General features: G+C 43.7%; 1 protein-coding gene across 4 annotated transcripts in view; it reads left to right on the top strand.

Annotated features, from left to right (window-relative positions):
* LOC141992584 (aldo-keto reductase family 1 member A1) overlaps positions 1-21173 on the top strand; it is a 107034-nt gene extending 85861 nt beyond the window's left edge. For all 4 annotated transcript variants that reach the window (XM_074961854.1, XM_074961857.1, XM_074961855.1 and 1 more), the window contains 7 exons: positions 3884-4003; positions 5951-6102; positions 10492-10687; positions 12032-12231; positions 13376-13448; positions 15066-15152; positions 21003-21173. In XM_074961854.1, the coding sequence (XP_074817955.1) occupies positions 3884-4003; positions 5951-6102; positions 10492-10687; positions 12032-12231; positions 13376-13448; positions 15066-15152; positions 21003-21068 (894 nt within the window). In that variant the 3' untranslated portion in view covers positions 21069-21173. The remainder of the gene's footprint in view (positions 1-3883; positions 4004-5950; positions 6103-10491; positions 10688-12031; positions 12232-13375; positions 13449-15065; positions 15153-21002) is intronic.
* Positions 21174-22252: the final 1079 nt, after the last annotated feature.

The following is a 22252-nucleotide window of genomic DNA, read 5'->3' as shown; positions in this document are numbered from 1 at the left end:
TTTTTCAATCAGATTAATTTGTTAATATTTGTACAGGGCTTTGAAAATATAAAGCACTCTATGGAGGCAGTGTGGCCTAATAGATAGAATGTTGGACTAGGACTTGTCAGAGCCAGGAATAGAGCCCAGGTCTCAGACTGGCCTCCTGGATGACAGCAGGCAAGCCACTTCACCTTCCTGCACTATACTTTCCCCCCCTATAAAATGGGGATGCTGCTGCTTACTTTGTTGGTAAAGCACTTTGAGATTTACTGTTGTAGAGCTGTATAACAGCTTGGAATTATTAATTCTACTACTAAGTATTATTCTTATTCTCATACCTCGTTTTCAGGTTAGAAATATCTTCACTCTCGGATTCTTTCAATAAACCTCTTTAGCAGATCTGGAAACCTGGTTAGGATGCTTGCCTTTGTGTGGACCAGTGACTCAAGCAGTTCAAATTGGAAAACTTTAGTAGCTCTCAGGACAGGGAACACACATGCAAATATCTTAACTAAATCTATAAGCCTTGTGAAATGACCAGTCCTGGTTTCCCAGCGTTGGAAATTTAACTTGCACATGTAGGCAGGAGACGGCACCCCCCTGTTTAAGCTGTCTTGTGAAGGCATGTCAGAGCTTTTTGTCCTTAGGCACTGCTCACTGAAAATCACTTTGTCCATGAAGAAAAGGAGGACTTGTGGCACCTTAGAGACTAACCAATTTATTTGAGCATGAGCTTTCGTGAGCTACAGCTCACTTCATCGGATGGGGGTTCATGTGCTGGTTTGGATGTGACTGTCACAGTTTCAGGGTTAACTGCATCTTTGACAACCCCTTCCTCCTGGTTCTTCCTTGAGGGCACCCACTTTTAAGGTTTCAGGGTCCCAGGTGTCACCTCTCTTGGGAAGAGACCCACATCTCTCTCCCTCTAGACCAGGAATTTAGGCTTGCAGTCCTGCACCTCACTGTGATTTCCCCAGCAGGTCTGATCATGGTCCAGTGCCTGTGGTTAACTTTTCTCCAGGGGCTACAATGATATATAGAGAGCCCTGCACAGATACAGTATTCGGATCCACATCCATTCGAATTCCACAAACATGGTCTGCAGATATCTGCAGATTTGCAGGGTTCTAAACATATATCATTTTCCAGCCAGCCTTCAAAGAGCAAAACACATGTATTCTTAGGGTACAGGCATTACAGAGAAAACATATAAAAACAATAAACGTTCCTATATGCAGGCTAAAAGCTTACCAGAGGTTACCCATCCGTTTTATGGGATCCTCGTAGGCCAAAGTCTTTCCAACCCTTCAGCAGGATTGGGGCTCCTGGGACAAAAGTTTGCTTGTTTGCTGGATCAGAAAGAAGGCTCTGTGTCAGTTTAAACTCAACCTCATTATATCAAAAGCGCTTTCTTTGTCTGATCCCTGAAAACCCAGTTTGAACCTGTATATGAAAGCCTCCCCGGGAGTGGTACCTCTCTGGGTTTGTTTAGACTTTCAGCAACTGGCCTTAATCACCCCCCTTTCCCCCGTTATTTTTAGTTCCCGGAGGAGCTGATGTAACCTCACACAGATGGAGTAGGACACAATCAATCAGTGGCCCGCAATTATACATAAATTTCATACAATATGATGATCTCCAAAGATCCTGCATGCAGTTGTAATATCTGTCAGTGGCACTTTTACAGAGAGCTTTCAAAATCTAGCCTTCTGTATCCTCATTCTCCTGAACAATTACTGACACACATCTATCTTCCTGCTCTTTATCCTTCCATCTTAATAGAAACCATTGCCCATGGGGACAGGGAATGGATTGGAGCTGTACTATAGAACATGTTTAAGTTCCTTCTCGGAGCAGATGCTTTTGCTCCATGGCTTCCTGTGATCAATAAGTCATTATTGTTCTGTTTTCTTTGGGAGTGATTGGACTGCATAAAACATTAACATGTTGAGTGATCTCATAACCCAGGCATTGTTTGTAGTAACCATTTCAACAGAAAAGTATTTGTCATAGTGAAAGTAAAGCCTATAAATCCTGTCCGTGTTGAAGAAGGAAAAACTTTTCTTTTGTCATAGTGACTAAGGCAAATTTGCTCTTCAATGCAGATATTGTCTTAACTCACCAAAGAACCTCGTCAAAATATCCCGCATGTAGCTTCCCCTTTCCTTTCAACAACTAAAAGAAATAAAATCTAGCAGGAGCCAATAGATCTACTCCATATTTGATTTATCTTTTAAATCTATCTTGTAAACCACAACGTTTTATTGTCTTTCCTCAGTATTAATTATTCCACCTGTTTTGAAATGGAAATTGCAGGTGCTTTGATACATTAGTTAAAAGATCATCCAGTTTCATTGTTTCTTCTTTAACTGTCTCTGTATCCTGTGGAAATTCTGTTTTTACTCTTCCTACAGGAATACCACCTAAGAATATTTTTGTAATTTGTATTATGGTAGCGCTGGGAGTATGTCTACACGCAAGTGCAAGAGTGCTTCCCAGAGTGGGGGAGCCAAACTTGCGCTAGTTCTGCTTGAACTAGGATGCTAAAAATAGCAGTGTGGTCTTGGCAGCACAGGTCAGTCACCCGAGTACAGTCCTGCCCGACCCTCTGGGTACGTACTTGAGTGGCTAGTCCATGCCACTGTGGCCACACTGCTATTTTTAGCATGCTAACTCAAGTGGAACTAACCTGCGTCTGTTTACCTGCACTGGGAAGCACCCTCCCAGCTGCTGTGTAGACCTTTCAGTGAGCCCTGAAAAGATATCAGGACCCCATGTGCTAGACCTTATGCAAATGCCTTGCAAGAGACAGTCCCTGCCATGAAAAGTTTACCATCTGCACAGACAAGGTAGCAAAATAACAATACAATGAGGGAAGAGATTAACTTCCTCTGTTCCCATGGGTGGAAGCATATCTCAGCCACAAAAGCCTGTGCTAGCACAGGATGCTAACTCTTTCCACACTGATAAAATAGACCCAGTGTTTAGGTCTAGGTCATCCTAAAAGACAGTATATAACTACTGGCCAAAAGGTCCCCAGTGGGCAGCTAAGATAAAAGATGACTCTGTATAGGTCTTACCTTCTCTGCCCATGGATGGGCCATCATTATTTGTAGCAGTCACTTGCTGCTTATAGAATAATGGGGTTTGAATTTTTATTTTTTCTTACCCAAAAGCAACCTGAGAAGTCTGGAGAGTGCACTCTACGGGCTTGTCTCTAGGCTTACTACACTCCTAAGGCATGCCCTGCAGGTGTGTGAGTGCTTCAGTGAGGAGACTTTGTTAGTGGAGTGGCTTTCATTGTTGTGGAGTAGAGGAGAACATAGGAAGTGAACAAAACTATAGGAGATCTTGGTACGTGCATTGGAACAGATTACATCTCAATAAAGTAACCTTTCATTTCAGAAATGAGGTGTGAGGAATTTAACAAAACCCTGTACTCTAATAATTTTGGAAGCCCTGTACGCTAATAATTTTGGAATTTAAAACCTAACTCTTTCTCCGTGGATTGTGCTTACAGGTACTGGATGTAAGGTGGCTGGGAATATACCAGTAGGAGCTTCTAGAGCTTCTTGGCACACAGGGAGAATATGGCAGTTGTACCATTCCTTAAGAGTGACCTCCATCTTTGGCCAGTGAGCTCTACATGCCTGCATGGAGGACCAATGCTTTCCTGTTCCATTTGGAGTACCTAACAGTGCTTGCCTTGCATAGTCCTTGTACTCAGATGAACACAAGGGCTACAGAAGGCTTCTTGAGTATTTCTCAACTTGTCCGGCTCTTGCATCGAGGCACATCTAGTTCTTTTTTTTTAAAAAAAATGGCTTTTTCTTCAAAATAAACCAGACCGTCCCTTCCCATTGGTTATGCTGAGTTAATCTGTATTTGTTTCTGATTACAGGTGAAGGAGGCAGTGAAGTACGCTCTTGGTGCAGGTTATCGTCATGTTGACTGTGCTACAGTTTACAGCAATGAAGCAGAGATAGGTGAAGCCTTCCAGGAGAGCATTGGGCCAGAGAAGGTGAAAAAGGAACGGTGAATGTAAACTGGATTGTAAATTGCAGCTCTACCCTGAAAAGTAACTCTGTAAAAATGGCATTGCAAGGTTCTGCATATTAATGTATCCTTGTTATTTCTGCGTTAGGTAGAATTTTCTCTCCCAGATCTATGCTGGTTTTGCAGGCCAGACTTCAGTAAAATCTTTTCTCACTAAAACAGATGATTGATCAGAATGCAAACAGGGAACCTGATGAGTAAGAAAGAGCCTTTTTTTGCTCTGCAGTTGCTTTTCAGGGTCCCCTTTAAGGTGTCCCAATTTGGGCACGCAAAAATAAACATGCCCAAAATCACTAGTTACTTCTGAAAATCTTGGTCATAGTTTTTAAAAAGTCACTTGAGCTCGTCTGCCTAGATGCAACACAACATGGGGGAATCTATATGTGAGGCCTGGTCTACACTAAAAGGATAGGTCAATCCAGCTACATCAGTCAGTGGTGTGAAAAATCCACACCACTGAGCAACATAGTGTAAGCTGACCTAACCCCCACAGTAGACAGTGCTAGATCAAGTCGATCTAGCTACTGTCTCTCAGGGAGGTGGATTACCTACGCCATTGGGAGAACCCCTCCCATTTCAAGTGTATACAAGCCCTGAGTCTTAAACTCAGCACCTCACTTCTGGAGCCAAGAGGAACTGGGGAGGGCATATAGAAAAAGTGTGCTCAGCCTGAATGGGGAAGGAGCTCCTCCATGCTTTTTTTTGGGCAACCTCTCTGAAGCATTGATTTAAGTATTTTAAGTCCACTTCAGCTGTCCTCTCCAACTTTTCTCCCCCAGCTTGCACCAACCCTCCTGGTGCAAGATAGGCAGGAATAATCAATACAGGGAAGGACAGGAACTTCTACTAGCCAGTGTGCATTCAGTGATACTTTTTAAAATGCTAGAGTGGTTTATAACCAGCACTTTTAAAAATCTGTTGGTTTTTTTTAGATTTTTCTCTGAAAACCATAGGTCAAGCACAAAAATAACAGTGAAATTGATATGGAAAAAACAAACTAAGAAAATTGTAGTTATTGCTTCTATGTATCAGTTTCATATTCTCTTCAGAGACTGTGGTGAAATCCTGGTCCCGTTGAAGTCAATGGCAAAACTTCCACTGACTTCAATGAGGTCAGGATTTCACCCTTTGTATACAGTATGTAACGTACACATTTTCTATTTATTTATAAACATCAAGTTGCTTAACCTTATACCTGTTTAATATGTTGGGCTTTAAGCAGCAGGACAGAGTAGTTGAAACACATTTCTTGCACTTGCCAAAAAACAAACAAAAAAGTCCAAGTAGGAAGATTTATGAGGTTATTTTTATTTTTGTTGTTCTTTCCATGAGTAGCCCTCTTGGTAAATAATATGTCATGAGCACAGCAAGTTACAGAAGCTAGTTGGGTCTGTCTCATGGGCATGATTCATAAAACAGAAATATAAATAAATAACAATTTACATTTGCGTTAATGGAATAGTCTATCCACATTGGCCATGTGTAGTTAAGTAATGGCTAATCGGACCAATTTGTGTGTGGGAATAATTTTTGTTGAAATTAGTTTAGAGGACACTATTTAGATTAGTGATGGGAGAACTTAGAGACATTTTTGTGGTTTTGCAAAACTTCCATTAAGTTTCAAAAAGTATCTGGAGAGAGGAGGGGAGGCTGTGAGATATTTTAGAACTTTATTTTTCAATGTAAAAATCTATTTCTCTTTCCATTCTGCATCCCATGCATTCTAAAAAATCTAATTAATAGGTTCTAAATACTCCCTTCTTTATTTTAATTACACTCTGGTGGTTGTTTGCCTTAGGAGTTGGCTAAGGAGTCACTGGCCATTCCTTTTCTAACTAGTGCCTTTGACTGTATTCAGATAAGCCTTTGATGTGAATCTGTGCCCATATTTTTTCCTCTCTGTCTTTAACAGCCTGTTAAGAGGCAGGAGCTATTTGTGACATCAAAACTATGGAATACCAAGCACCACCCAGAAGATGTGGAGCCAGCCTTAAAGAAATCTCTGAAAGATCTGAAACTGGATTATCTGGATCTGTATCTCATGCACTGGCCACATGCCTTCGAGTGAGTTCTGCATGGGAGGAGAGCAGGAAATATAAAAGTAGTGCAGACCATCTGTTTATAAATGGAGGCTAGTTACTGTGCAGCTGTGAATTTCTTGCCACAGATATTGCCTGCAAGGTATTTCCTGACGTTGTTAGTAGGGTGAGCTTGAAATATCTAGTCTGGGCCCCTACTGCTCTCCCTCCAAAGGTGTATGTGCATTTTGCCTAAGGACGAACAGACAAAGGATGTTTCCGGTTCATCCCAGTTCTTTGCATTTGAACTGAGTTTTAGAATTAGTAAAATCTGGAAACCATCTACAAGGAAGATAGATATCTCCTCCTGATAATTGTTCTCATTAGTTTGCAATTATAAAGCTATAAATAGTGCATTTAAACTTGAAATTAAGTCTTATCTGATTTTTAAACCACACTAAATGTGAGAGCAGTTAGGGAGCAGAACCAGTTTTCAGAGAGGCAGTGGAATCCTCATGATTACTTGATATGTACTGTCACAGTTCCCAAGATAACTGCACCTCTGATCCCTGCATTGCTTCTAGGAGGGCACCCCCACTTAGGTCTCAGGCCTCACCTTGTTCGGGATGACGCCTAGACAGGGGATTTGGGCTGCAATTCCCTGTGATTACTTTAGCAGATCTGACTGCAGTTCAGCACCAGCAGTCCTGTTCTTTCAGGGGCAATGACAGGGTCAACCAGTGATCAGCCAGCCTTCATAAAGCAAAGTATTATTTATTCAGAATAAAAGCATTACAGAGAAAACATGTTAGAAACAGTAAATGCAGGTTTTGGTTTACCAGACAGACATCCATCTTCCACATGGAGATTATGATAGGAACAAAGTACTTCAAAGTCTTCCCACCGGGCCTGTCCCTTTTGATCACAGTGTCATGTCAGTTCTTGGATTGAGTGAGAGTGACACCCCGCACCCCGCCATTCCTCCCACCCCCAAAGTCAGGCTGGTGACTTTATACAGTCATAATTCTTTGTTCGCTGTCCTTAACCAGTTCAGACTAATATATGCCATTTGCAGGGGGCGGTGAGGGCGGGGGACTCCTCCAGATTTGTTTACACTGCCTAGGAATTTGTATTAATTATCCCCCAGTGATTTTAGTTACTGCAGGAAACTCCTGTAACTCTCTAATGGAGCTAAACAAATCCTTGACCCATAGAGATTACATAAAATATCTATAAAGTTGGTCTAGTAGCCTTTGAATATTCCTTGTGTCCATAATATCTGTCACACCTCCCAAATCACAGCACTAGGTGGCCTTGGGATCTGAGTGAGTTAGCTAGAAGTGACCTAACTAGGAGTACCAGGATTAATGAAATACATCCCTGCTGGTGTAAACTGGTGTAGTTACATTGACTTCAGTGGAGTTATGTCAGTTTATACCAGCTGAGAATCTGACCTGTTATGAAGGAAAAATCTTCCTGAAGGTAAGATCTGTTAGGGTTTCTCTACATTACTGCGCGGGGTCGATCTAAGATACGCAACTTCAGCTATGTGAATAGTGTAGCTGAAGTCAACGTACTTATATCTACTTACCACGGTGTCTTCACTGCGGTAAGTCGACAGCTGACGCTCTCCTTTGGATTCCGCTCGTGCTTCCCGTTCTGGTGGCGTACCAGAGTTGACGGGAGAGCGCTCAGTGGTCGATTTGTCGCATCTATATTAGACATAATAAATTGACCCCCGCTGGATCAATCGCTGCCCACCGATCCGGTGGGTAGTGTAGACAAGCCCTTAGTAGTGGAATAGTCTTCCAGGGGAATGGTGAAGTCCCATCAGGCTTAAGCTTGGGCTTAAGTCATTTAATACTGGACTGGATAAAACACTTACATATACGCTGTAGGGGCCAATCCTATAGCTGTAGAAGGATGGACTAAATGTGACCTGCTGTGACTTAAGTGTGAGCCTCTGTCAGACCATCCTCTCAACAGGCCAGCTCTCTATCAGATTCAGAGGAACTCAAATTCTTGCCTCCTGGGAGCGCTCAAAGAGGTGTTTCCATTTTTTAGAAGTGTCATGTGACCTGAACTGGACAACAAGTACCACATTGTGAGTGATACAAAAAGGACTGTTCAGCACTAAATATATCCCTTTAGGTAACTTATGCATTAAAGGTTCTAGTCTCTGAATGATCAGATGTAAAACAAAACTTGCCATATGGGGAAGTTGAGCTGAAGGGTTGTACTTAAATGGGAACTGATGCTTGCAGTTAGAACCACAGTGTCTGTGGGTCTTGAGGACGAATCTTCTCACCCCAATACACAAAAAGCTAGAAGTGAAACCATGTTTCAGGAGCATTTCTGTTGACATGTGATCCTGTTTTTCCCCTACAGCATCTCATAAGGCTGTATTCTAAATTATATTTGGTGCTCAGTCTACCCACGCCCTGAGCAAGAACCCTCCCACTCAGCCTGATGCCCCTGATTCCTCAATCCCAACTCCTGCCATTTTCACAATCCCAACATTTTCCTTTCAACTGGGAGAGCGTAGGAAAATGTGTGTCTCCAAAGACTGAGGCAACAGCAGTGCAGCTGGTCAGAGATGCTCCTTAAGTAGCTTGGTCAGCCCCCATCCCATCTTGCGTTGCTCAGAATCCAGTTGTATCCCTCCCACAGTGCACCGTTGTGCCACCAGGCCAGCTGGATTCTGTGTGTGTTATATGTGTTGCTATGGTTAATTGGAAACACTCCTAACCGAGAAGCAGCAAGGTGTGATTTTTTTTTTTTAAAGACATATTCCCACTGGGAGCTGAGCTCATACCCAGTGCTGACATTGCAGTACAATGCCAGGGAAAGGGAATATTGGACTATTCCAAGCGCCCTCTTCTGGATGAATGTAAAACCAACGTCCCTTCGGTAGCAGGTTGGTTCCAGATGGAAGTTTAAAATTCCTGTAGGAATCTTCAAAAACTATGAAGGGATTACCTCTGTCCTGGCAAACATTCCCTCTTTCAATCCAATATTTTCTAAGGTCAGAGTCTATGGGTGAATCATAGAATATCAGGGTTGGAAGGGACCTCAGGAGGTCATCTAGTCCAACCCCCTGCTCAAAGCGGGACCAATCCCCAAATAAATCATCCCAGCCAGGGCTTTGTCAAGCCTGACCTTAAAAACTTGTAAGGAAGGAGATTCCACCACCTCCCTAGGTAATGCATTCCAGTGTTTCACCACCCTCCTGTGAAAAAGTTTTTCCTAATATCCAACCTAAACCTCCCCCACTGCAACTTGAGACCATTACTCCTCGTTCTGTCATCTGCTACCACTGAGAACAGTCTAGATCCATCCTCTTTGGAACTTCCTTCCAGGTACTTGAAAACAGCTATCAAATCCCCCCTCATTCTTCTCTTCTGCAGACTAAACAATCCCAGTTCCCTCAGCCTCTCCTCATAAGTCATGTGTTCCAGTCCCCTAATCATTTTTGTTGCCCTCCCCTGGACTCTTTCCAATTTTTCCACATCCTTCTTGTAGTGTGGGGCCCAAAACTGGACACAGTACTCCAGATGAGGCCTCACCAATGTCGAATAGAGGGGAACGATCACGTCCCTCAATCTGCTGGCAATGCCCCTACTTATACATCCCAAAATGCCATTGGCCTTCTTGGCAACAAGGGCACACTGTTGACTCATATCCAGCTTCTCGTCCACTGTAACCCCTAGGTCCTTTTCTGCAGAACTGCTGCCTAGCCATTCGGTCCCTAGTCTGTAGCGGTGCATGGGATTCTTCCGTCCTAAGTGCAGGACTCTGCGCTTGTCCTTGGTGAACCTCATTACATTTCTTTTGGCCCAATCCTCTAATTTGTCTAGGTCCCTCTGTATCCTATCCCTACCATCCAGTGTATCTACCTCTCCTCCCAGTTTAGTGTCATCTGCAAACTTGCTGAGGGTGCAATCCATACCATCCTCCAGATCATTTATGAAGATATTGAACAAAACCGGCCCAAGGACCGACCCTTGGGGCACTCCACTTGATACCGGCTGCCAACTAGACATGGAGCCATTGATCACTACCCGTTGAGCCCGACAATCTAGCCAGCTTTCTATCCACCTTATAGTCACCTTATAGTCCACCTTATAGTGAACTGTTGCTTGAGTGTATAATGATGGTCATGATCTCATATAGTCACTGCATTGTAGGTAGATAGCTTTGAGTACTCTACAGTAAGTTACCTTGACTAAGAAAGACACTGTATATCAACCAGTTTTTCATATGGTAAATAAGCATATTGGAATCTGAAGGAGATGTAGGCTTAACTCACACAGTGCCTTGTAAAGCATGTATTGGACTTCTATGAGTATTTTAAATAATATTTATTTTACTGGCCATTTACTATAATAAAAATCTCTGTGCACTGTGTTTATACTGTATCTTTGCAATGTTGTAGACGAGGAGATACTCTTTTCCCAAAGAACCCTGATGGCATGATGCGTTTTGACTACACTGACTACAAGGAAACTTGGAAGGCTATGGAGAAGCTGGTGGAGAAAGGTCTAGTGAAGGCCATTGGACTGTCCAACTTCAACAGCCGTCAGATTGATGACATCATCAGCATGGCTGCTATCAAACCAGCTGTAGTACAGGTGAGACAAACACAGGCGAGTGGGAATGGGCCTCTGTGTGAAAGGGTAAGGTCTGTGCAGGAAAGGTACATTAGTGTCTACTATTCTTTATGCAGATCCTGTCCATATGAGGAGTGAGCTCATATGACCACAAATAATGTGCATGGTGGTGTATGACCATAGGGGCAGAGTTAGCCCTGCTAAGGGCCATGAAGAAAGGCCCTCCCTCAGGTAGGAAAGTTCCAGAACATTTAGGTCTTTTTAGGCCAGAACAAACACCTTAAACTCAACCTGGAAGCCAATAAGCAGCCAGGGCAGAACATGAACACTGGTGTCAAGTATTCATGATGAGAAATTCCATTAAGCATGCAGGCTGTTGCATTCCGCACCAGCATTACTCTGAGTGGGGTTATGGGGAGAGTGCATTGCAGTAGCTTAACCTTGAGATGAGAAAGGCACGGATTGTAGCAGCAAGAGCCTCTGGGGAAGAAAAAAAAAAGTCACAGCGTCCTAGAGGGACATAGATTTCAAACTAGCCATCATGGCCATTGCAGTTACGTTCATTTAATAGCAGCTGGGGAATCAGCAATTTTCTGATTGTGATCACTCTGTAACAAATAGCCATCACACCCTCACAATTCGAGGGGTAGTTACAATCCCCCAGGTGCTATCTAAGAGATGGGAATGAAGCCATGGAATGGCAATCTTACCTACTCCTGCTAGAGTGTGGGGGCAAGTCAACATTGCCTCGTAATCAATGCTACTGAAGGCAGTTGATCTAAAAATATGGAAAAATTATTCTAAAAATCTGTTTAGAATACTGACCCAATGTGGATTAACCTGACCAGCTGCATTCCATTATACTGAGTGCTACATAAACAGGCTAGCTCAATAAATGCATTTTAGGGCATGATGGGAGTTCTTAGTGGATCGAGTAGTTTCTCAGGCTAAGGCAAGAAGTTTGCAATTCAGGGAAAAAAGTATTTCCAATTGGCCAAATCCTCGGTTACATGTTGTACCAGGAGACAGGTTGTTGGGACTCTGAGTCAGTCTGAAGTCAAGTTCACATTTTGCACAGAGAATTCTAGTATCTTCATACAAGGTAGGTGAGGGTAACTTGTAGAAATTCCCATCTGCAGCTACCTTCCCTTAGTTAGCTATGCAACCTAATTCCTTTGCCATAACCTGCAAGGTGGCTTCTCATTCCTGCTAGCAGTAAATTATTATATCATGGGAATCCCAACAACCGAAACAGGCTTCAGTCCTCTTTTTGTTCTGTTGTTGTGCACTTAGACTCCTGTTTTGTTGTTGCCTCTTTTTATTGAGGTTTGCTCACTGTGTATTCGCTGTGTATTGCTTTAACAGATAGAATGTCATCCCTACCTTGCTCAGAATGAGCTATTAGCTCATTGTAATAAGCGAGGGCTGGTAGTAACGGCATACAGTCCCCTTGGCTCCCCTGATCGAATGTGGAAGCACCCTGATGAACCAGTACTTCTAGAAGAATCTGGAATCAAAAAACTGGCAGAAAAATATGGCAAATCACCTGCTCAAATCCTCCTCAGGTACTGAACAGTTCTGAGAAAGGGTGGTATTCAGCACTGTCCCTACTGACACAAGTGGCACACAGGTAAAGGGGTTCTGACTGAGACAGTATTTTTATTGTCAATAGAGTATTATAGCCATGGAGAGCCCTAAAACATAATTCCCTACTAGTTCAGCTCTCTTCCACTTGGCAAACCATTATTTTCTCCTCTATTTCTGCTGCAGCACAAGCCAGCCTAGGGTTTTGATTCTATACATTGCTGAGGACTTTGTAAGAGTCATGGTAGTTGTCAATGGGGGGCAAGGGACCTCAGCAACATCTGGGATGTGATCAGCATCTTGCAAGATGGAGTTAGTGGTATGCTTCGTCCATTGTCGTACCCATCTTCAATCACAACAGCACAAATGTGGGGTTGGAGTTGGTGAGTCAGCTAGTAGAAGAGTAACAGCTGTGTTAGTCTGTATTCGCAAAAAGAAAAGGAGGACTTGAGGCACCTTAGAGACTAACCAATTTATTTGAGCATGAGCTTTCGTATGAGCATGAGCTTTCGCATGAGCATGAGCTTTCGTATGAGCATGAGCTTTCGCATGAGCTTTCACTTCATCGGAGTGAGCTGTAGCTCACGAAAGCTCATGCTCAAATAAATTGGTTAGTCTCTAAGGTGCCTCAAGTACTCCTTTTCTTTTAGCTAGTAGAAGGTGGACGAGAGGAAGAATGATATTCTGCTCTAGGACTAGAGAGAACTGGAGTCTCTTCTTGGTTTTCCTTGTGCAAGTTATTGGGGCCAAAATTTTCTAAAGGGTTTGACAGTCCAGCTTGAGACATCTTGAGCTTGTTTCCCTCCCCCCCGCCCCCCCCCAAAACAAAACAAAACCAAAAACATGATCACCTGCAGCTCTCAATGAAGTAGTCTAGTGACCATTCTGTCTTGCTCAAGATTGGTGTTGGTGGATTCTAAGGTAAACCCATGTCCAGCTTACCTCACAGCCATAAAGTGCCCAGAAAGGGGTTGAAGGTGCAGGGAGTAAATATATGTAAAATACATACAGTGCCAAGTGAAAGAGGGAATTGTTTGCTTGGAACAGATGTTTCTGTCCACCCCGCCCCTACCCTTGGGTTGTATGTGTAGAAGTTGAGGTTTTTCTTCCTTCCCTGTGTAATAGGTGGCAAGTCCAGCGTAAGGTGGTTGCCATTCCCAAGAGTGTCACTCCTGCCCGCATTCTGCAAAATCTCCAGGTAAGAGCTCTTCCCCAAAAAGGAGCACTTTTATTAGCAACGCAAACGCTTAAGAAATGTCTTTCATGAGGGAGAAAAAATATGTTAGTAACTGCACAACAAAAAAAACCAGGGTGCTCATCCCAAGACTCATTACCAGCTCTACAGTTACATACATGTGTGTACACGCAGACGGGTGGGAAAATTTTTTGGAAAAAAAAACTCATTTAAGTTTCGAGTGACACAAGGGTTTGATCATCCACTTCTTGTTTTTAGATGAAAATCCCTTGTCTTTCTTAACTTAGCACAGGAGTTTGCCCTTATCTTAGATAAGTAAACAATAATTTGTCTTAAAATGGTATTGGCAAAGCAGTTTTTGGAAAGAACTGCCACTCTTTTGTATTATTCCCATTCAATGACTGGGGTGTCTCTGCAGTCAGCTGCTGTTCTAATTATATTCTTTAGCAGGAATAGGATTAGTGACGGTAGAATTTTAAAGAAACTCCTTCCTGAGATACAGATGAACCAATTCACTTCACTTTAGAAGTCACTGGAAATCAGAGTTTTAAAGTTATTTTGAGGTAACTCTGTCTGGGTCAGATCTTGAGATCTTTACTCAGCCCTTACTCAGGCAAAATTTCTTGGGAGTTTGGCTGGATAAGATTAAAAGCTTGGGCATAATTCTGCAACTCTTACTTGAATTAAGCCAGATTCTGCCATCCATTACACTGGTATAAATCTTGAGTAATACCATTGGGTTTAATGGAATGACACTGGTGTGGACATAGAGTAACTGAGAACAGAATTTGGCCCATTGAGTAGCGCTTATTCACAGGAACAGTCCCACTGATTTCTACGGGACTGCGCCTGTGATAGAATGCTATTCAATGTGACCAAGAGCTGTAGTATCAGGCCCTGGGTAAAGACATCCAGATTTAGCCCTGGATCTAATTTTTTTTCAAATTGCTACAAGGCCTGTTAATGAACAAATGTAAAAAATACAGGACCAATCCTGACTCGGTTCTTAGTCTTGAGTTTTGCTTGAGTACAAGCTAAGTAGAAACTTCAGGATTTGGCCTGTTCAGAGAGATTTTCCCTTGATCTCTAATTTCCAGTGGGAAATGAAATCTCTGCATCAGGAGGCTGTCATGATTACAGCTGCCAGTATGATACTTAATTCTTTTGTAATACTCCTTCAAACACAGTGTTTAATCATTTGCCCTTTAAAATTTAAATACAGTGATTAGAATTTCTAATATTACACTGTGGTTTTTCCTTTAAAGTCCAGACAAAAGTATTCTGTAATTACATTTTAAATTATTCCAGTCTAGAGAGAGAGAGAGTGTGTGTGTGTGTACGTACGTATGTACGTACACGCACTGTTGCAGGGCCCCAGGTCAATGCTTCTCGGTGTTGCTATTTCATTCTGTGTCTTTGTATACTGAGGCATGCAGGTGCAAGCCTCCCTTATTTTCAAGCCATCCCCCTCGTTTGTCGGGTCTCTGAAAGAGATCAGGTCAGAGAGAGGTGGGCTGTAATTGTTACAAAGGGAACAAAACAGGGTGGCACGGTTCGGGGGCTACAGACACTGGCAACCACAGTCCAAGAATAAAGCTTTAATTTTTGTTTTTGTTTTAGGTGTTTGACTTTAATCTCACAGGAGAAGAGATGGATCACATTGGAAGCCTTAATAAAAACTGGCGATACATTGTGCCAACGGTTACAGTAAGTTTCTCTGGCTGGGTCGGGGGGGGAGAAAGTGTGTGCGCGTGCGTGTGTGTTTTTTCGTCTTGGTGCTCTTCCTTTCATCATCCCCTGCCAGAGCTATCAGTGGACAAAACATTGCATCTTATTAGGGCAATGAAGCTGGAGATAGACTTTTCATAAAAGATTGGTGAAGGAATTGTAGATGAGGCACATGAGGGAACTGGACAGTTATGTTAGTAGCTGTGTTGATTGTATTAAAGCACCTTTAGCTTGTCTCAAGATGCTCAAAGCCCAGGCACAGCCAGCTGGTTTGAAAAGTGCTGAAGGGCCAAAAGGAAGAGGATGCTGCTCTCTGCAAGTAATGCCCAGAGAGGGATTTGTTGAAGAAATGCTCCCTGCCTCCTGGCCCTCCCTCCCTCTCACCATTCCTTCCTTCTCCCCTGTCACTGACACCAATGATTCTCCTTTGCTCTCTATCTCTAACCCTTTTATTGCCCCTTTGACTGGATTGCATCCTGTCTTCTGACCTTCTCTCATTCCTCCTGAGTCTCTCTTCTCCTCTGGTTTGTTCCTCTCAAAATACAAGCATGTTGTGGTCTCTGCCATCCTTACAAATACCTTCCACCCATCTCCCTAACACTTCCAAACTAATTGAACACACTGGCACAATCATTCCTTTCAGTTCTCTCCTCCAGCTCCATCTCGGAAGTCAGGCCAGAGGGATCCCTGTCTGCTCCACTTCCCCGAATCTACTCTCACCAAGGTCTCTACTGACCTCTTCCAGGCCAAATCAGGCTGCCTGTACTCAGTCAGCTTTTGACACTCTTGATCATAGCCATCTAGAAATCATAGAATATCAGGGTTGGAGGAGACCTCAGGAGGTCACCTAGTCCAACCCCCTGCCCAAAGCAGGACCAATCCCCAATTTTTGCCCCTGATCCCTAAATGGCCCCCTCAAAGATTGAACTCACAACCCTGGGTTTAGCAGGCCAATGCTCAAACCACTGAGCTATAAATCTTGTTGTCCCTTGTCCTTTTGGCACTGTTGTTTCCTAGTTCTCCTACCTCTGTGGTCATTCAGTGTTTCTTTTGCTAAGTCCTTTCCCTCTTTTCTTTGGGATTGTATGGGCCTCTGCCCTTGAGTGCCCCCTAGGGTGACCAGATGTCCCAATTTTATAGAGAGAGTCCTGATTTTTTGGTCTTTTTCTTATATAGGCTCCTATTACTCCTCCACCCCCATCCAAATTTTTCACATTTGCTGTCTCGTCACCCTAGTGCCACCATCTTCTCCCTCTGTAGCCTTTGGATGGGAGATCTCCCATTCTGGACCTGTTGCCCTTGAGCCCGTCCCATATTTCAGTCTGTGTCTGCCTCCTCCTGGAGGCCTTTCTGTCAATGAATAACATGGCCAAAACTGAACTCGTCTTTCCTCCCAAGCCCTCCCTCTGCTCCCATTCTGTATCCGATAACACCACCATTCTCTCTGTTTCACTCAGAGCCAAACCTTGGTGTCATCTCATTTCACCCTTTCTCTAGACGGACCCACATTACGGCTGAAACACTCGTCCATGCCCTCATCATCACCTGCAGCTTCCTCCTCCCTGACACCCACATTGCTCCCCTCTAGCCCATACAAAATGCAGCCACGAAGATTCTCTTCCTTGCCAGCCACTTGGAAATGATGCAGATAAATCAAGTGGCACATGCCCTCTGGTGTGTCTAACCACCCAAGATTTTTTTGGAGACAGTAGTGTCAGGATACAGCAAGCAGATACGGTAGATCCCTGTGCCAATGTGGAAGCTGTCAGTCGTGCCCTGTTTCCTCATGCAAATTCACAGCAGTCCCTCTTCGGCACCTCTGCCTGGAGTTTGGTTTTGGAAATGCTGATTTGACAATAATCTACCCCTTTATGGGGGTTCAAGACAGCGCAATAAGGTGACAAAACTGTGGTCCAAATGACCACCTTGAGTTTCACAGAGCCAGTTTGAGTGCTTGAATGCCAAATCAACACCTGGACTGCCCCTGCCACAGGGGAGCGCTTTATGGGGGAGGAAAATTGAACAAGGATTCTCCTGAGAATAGGAATAGGCAGCACTTCTGCCTATAGAAGCCCCTAAGATCCGGTTAGCGACCCTATGCCTCCCTACTAGTTCTGGGGTCTTGGGTGTCTCTCTGGCTTCCTGGCAGCAGGACTCCATACAAACCATGCTACCAGAGAAACTCCGGTAGCTGGCTGACCCTGGGAGTTCTTTGAAGTGGGCATTTCGCCAGTGCAGGCTGCATTAACCTTTTATTTTACGGCTTTGAGGGCTTGGGGAAAGCAGCGTGTCTCCCCTGTTTCCCTCCTCCCCCAGTTTGGGCAGATTCATTGCATGCACATGATATACACTTGTCTGACATCAAAAGACAATGTTATAGTTACAATTTTTCAGTGCTGTAGGGCCGAGGTTTTCAACTGTGGGGGTGCTAACAAAAATATGTGTGTGCCCATAAAACCCCACATCTATGCACATGAAGACTCGTTTACACTCAGATGAGACGTGTGCACTTACCTACCAGCTTGCCTGGACAGATAGCTGTTTGTATGTGCATATGCAGAGTTTGCAGGCACACCTGTTTCTGACAGAGGTCCTTTCTAGTTTTGATATTCATGCTGCTGACAGAACTGTTGACTAATCAATCACAAAATATGCTCTGAATAGGTACCTGGTAGCTGGAATAATTCAGGTGCCTTTGTTGTATGGAAGAAACTTATCAGCATCATGGTGATTCACTGAGCAGATAATGAGACAAAAGAGGGTAGTTCAAAGTGCTAGCTCACCAGTTAGGAAGAGGCTAAATGCTGTGCAGCTGGGCTTCAAAGATGCAAAATGAAACAGGAAAAAATGAGATGGGAAGTATTTTAAATAGGAATCTATTGCCACTGTGTCTGAGCGGGACCCTCTGTCCACCCTTTTTTATGGTTTTAAGAAGTGTTTCTTGATCTCCAAATACCATTTATTTAAAAATAAAGTGCCTTTTAAAAATCTCATGTATCTAATCTATACTATCTAGGTTTTTGAGCATGGCATCTGAGCTCCTAAAAATCACACTTGATGGGACATGCATTTTTCTTGCTTTACCACATTAGCATGAAACCAGAGCAACTAATTGGATATATGGACCAAGGATAAGATTACAAAAAAATCTGAAGTTTGACTCTTAAATCCATATTTAGGTGCCTAAATAAGTGGTCTGATTCCTCTCCCCCCTAAAAAAGGCTAGTATCAGCACCTGTTTCAGGGGGAAGGAGGGTGTGTGTAGTCATAACTGGATACCAGTGTCGAGTCAATACTTCCCTAAAGAAATCTCTGACAAAGGTATACATTTAGGCAGAGCTCTAGATGACCACAAAGCAGGAAGGCATGATTGACAGCTCTGTAATGTGCATGGTGATCTGTTATATTGAATAAGTAGCTGCTGTTGGTTTGGCGCATATTTGATTTTTATTTCAAGGTTTCTGTGGAAAGGGCAGTTGGTAACTGTGATGAAGCGGGACTGTTCTTAATGTTTCCTCTAAATATTGTGGGGGTGCCTCAGTTTCCCCTATCCAGTTCTTAAGTATCTAGGTGGAGGGATAAGGGTGTATGATCGTTGCAGAGCCCTAGAGGGAAGGTGTGTGCAGGCCTCTGGACGCAGAGAATGGCCAACACCCTGTTTCCTGGCAACTGATGGCCTGGGCCCTTCCCCCCTGCAAGGTGAGAGCTAAAGGGTTGGAGAAAAAGGAATCAGGTGACCTCCTGGCCCGGGAAAGCGACAAGCCCAGAGGAGGGGGGGCTGGAGAGAGTTTCAGTTTGGGGCTGGCTGGGGACATGGAGTGAAGTGCAGACGTGGTTGTCTGGCTCACTGCCCCCCAAAATGGACCCAGCTGAGGGGTCCTGTTCTCTGTACCTACAAGCTCTGTTTTAGACCATGTTCCTGTTGTCTAATAAACCTTCTGTTTTACTGGCTGGCTGAGAGTCACGTCTGACTGCGGAGTTGGGGGGCAGGACCCTCTGGCTTCCCCAGGAGCCCGCCTGGGCGGACTCGCTGTGGGAAGCACACAGAGGGGCAGAGGAGGCTGAATGCTCCAAGGTCAGACCCAGGAAGGTGGAAGTTGAGTGAGCTGTGTGTCCTGCAGACAGGCTGCTCACAGAAAGAAGACTTCCCCAGAGTCCTGACTGGCTTCGTAGGGAGCAGTTCCAGAGCATCGCCCGGGGACTCCGTGACAACTCTCTGTGTCCAGACCCCTGCACACACCTGCCCTCTAGGGCTCTGCAACGATCATACACCCTTATCCCACCACCTAGATACTTAAGAACTGGATAGGGGAAACTGAGGCACCCCCACAATATTTAGAGGAAACATTAAGAACAGTCCCGCTTCATCACAGTAACTACCGCTCTTTAACGTCCCCTCCAAATACCAATACAAGGCAGATGCTCCCCTGCAAAAACCCCTTGAGAGCCAGAAACTGGGTAGCGAGTATTTCCACCACTTGTTTTTTGTGCAGCCAGAGAGTTGTACAAAGAAATAGAATGGAACGGAACCTGGCTCATAAGGCGACGTGTGCACTGCTAACAAGCATACTTACCTGCAAGAAGTGCTGTCTTACACAGAGCAGCCTTGAGAAATGGGGGAGCACGGAGGAAAGGAAAGAGATGAGTGGAGAATGTGAATTTCTGGAAGGTGTGGAAGAGTTGTTGACTTTCATGTCCAAGGAGGATCACTTTTAAGATAGTAAAAAAGAAAAAAAAGGAAGCACAAAGATCCCAAGATTGCTTAGTCCATGGAGAGTTCGTAGGATCTGACTCAGCACTTGGTCACACTTTTATATATTTATAATACACTTTTATATCTGAAGATTAATCACATGTAAAACTCTTAACATGTTTCCATGCGCTGGTTAGGCCTCTGCTTTTTAGTCACTGTTTCCAGTGCCCTCTAGTGGCCCGGATGAAGAACAAAATTGTAGCGCACACTGTAAATAATTCATTGGGGATCCAAGCTGTTGGTTTCAAAAGAGTAGGTGGAAAATTTACTAGTAGATATGTTTAAAAATCCCTGAGATGTTTTTTCTTGCTGCAGTCCTAATCCATTTCTCTCTAACATCAGCTGGGTATGACTGTAGCTTCACAGAAGGAAGCGTTAACTGACTGGCAGGAGCTTGGTACCTTGAAAAGTGCATCTCCTCCCTATGGAAGCTTTTTGGTGCCAGGGTTGAATGCCACCCGCTCAAAAGCCTATATTCAGTTAGAGGACATGGATGAAATCCTGCTCCCAATGAAGCCAAATGGGAGTTTTTCCAAGACTTCAGTGGAATCAGGATTTCCAACTGTATGTTTAGTGACTAGGAGTCAGGACTCCTGAGTTCATTAACCAACCCTGCCACTGCCTCACTGTGTGACTTTGAGCAAGTTACTTAACTTCTCTGCCTCAGTGTATCCATCTGTAAAACTGGCATAACCACACTTTTCTCTATGGTATCTCAAAGGAGTGTTGAGAGTTAGACCAATAATTAATGTTTTAAGTGCTTTGCAAAGTACTCGCATTGTAGCAATTACTAGATAAATGTTGCAAATAAGAAGCCCTAATTGTTCTTAATCCAATTCCTCAAGCCCTAGCCACTGAAAGTGATACTTGTTGCAGGCTACAGAGAATTCTCTTGGAAAAAGATGATTTTCTAGTAGTACTATGCCTTGGGGAGAAGGGGGAGCAGTGATTGTTAAAGATATCCTTGCTAAGGACTGGGATGTAAAGGAAACTTGATTCTGCATGGTTCTGTTTTTAATTTCAAGCAAGAACTGGATTTTCATCTTTCTGACTCAGATTGTCTTTTTATTTCACAGGTGGATGGAAAACTAGTAGCAAGAGATGCTGGACACCCCCTTTATCCTTTCAATGACCCCTATTAACTACAGTAGATTGGGCATTAGAATAGGACTCCATGCACTCGTTCCCACAGTAGTTGTTGCCATTGTTTATCAAAAATCTTTCCGAATAAAATCTGGTGTTCTAAATATTAGGCTTCTGTGGGTTTTCCTATAGCATAGTATATTACATATAATGCATCCTCTTCCTACAGATGATGTAATACCCACATCAGCGCTCATGAGGCTTATTATAATACACTGCATGCTCGCTGCTATGATGTTCATGCTGGTATGATGTTCATGGGGGAGGACGAGGGACTCTATATCATGAAAGATGACCGGACTCTGAAAATGTAAAACTAGGATAATACACTAGTTTTGAACTGGGATATGTGCATAAAACAATTTTTAAGTCTTTAGGCCAAGTGTGTGGATTAAAACTGAAATAACGGGGTTTAGTTCATATAATTATCTTATTTCTTTGGGGCTATACAGGGGCCTGTAAAATCACTCTTCCTTCCCTGGCTTCATTTGCCTGTTATGGAAAAATAAATGCACAGCATGGCTCTAGTTCATCCCCATTCCTACTTGATGCTCAGTTTCAAATCTAACAAAAGTTCCAGTTGTCCTGTCCTGAAAGCTTCCCACCTCGGCAGCTTCTGAAGGAACTTTTCTGGAAGCTTTGCCTATCTTTTCACCTAACCCAGACTCAGCAGCAGCTATCCAATTCAGTTTTTTGGGAGGATACTGGATTAGTTCCTAATGATACCACAGGTGCAGCTAGGGCCTGTTACAAGGTCCCTTCCAGCTTCTTTACTGAGTACCAGGATGCTCTAACCTAGAAGATGCTGGACTGGGAGTCAGAAGAGCTAGGTTCTATTCCTGGCTCTGCCACTGTCCTCTAGCATGACCTTGGGCAAGTCACTTCCTCTCTATGCCTCCTTTTTTGTCCCCCCCCCCCCCTTTGTCTGCCTTGCATGTTAGCTCTTCAGGGTAGGAACTATCTATCTTCACAGGCCTCCTATAATCTCTGTGCCAGCACTACTGAATGCTTCTGCTCAAACCTCCCTAGTCCCAGGAACGGCCTGCAGAACTTTCCACCCTTGCAGCTTATCCCTGAAACTGAACAGGGCTCTTCCTTTCAAGACTGTCTCTGGAAGTCTATTTCCTTCTTCAGATGTTTTATTTTGGGCTGGTTATCCCATTTCTCCCTTCTTGGCTCCCAA

This window comes from Natator depressus, chromosome 8 (genome assembly GCF_965152275.1).
Source record: "Natator depressus isolate rNatDep1 chromosome 8, rNatDep2.hap1, whole genome shotgun sequence".
NCBI classification, from domain to species: domain Eukaryota; kingdom Metazoa; phylum Chordata; order Testudines; family Cheloniidae; genus Natator; species Natator depressus.
Note: the sequence above shows the minus strand (reverse complement) of the source record. Positions and strands in the feature narration are given on the sequence as shown.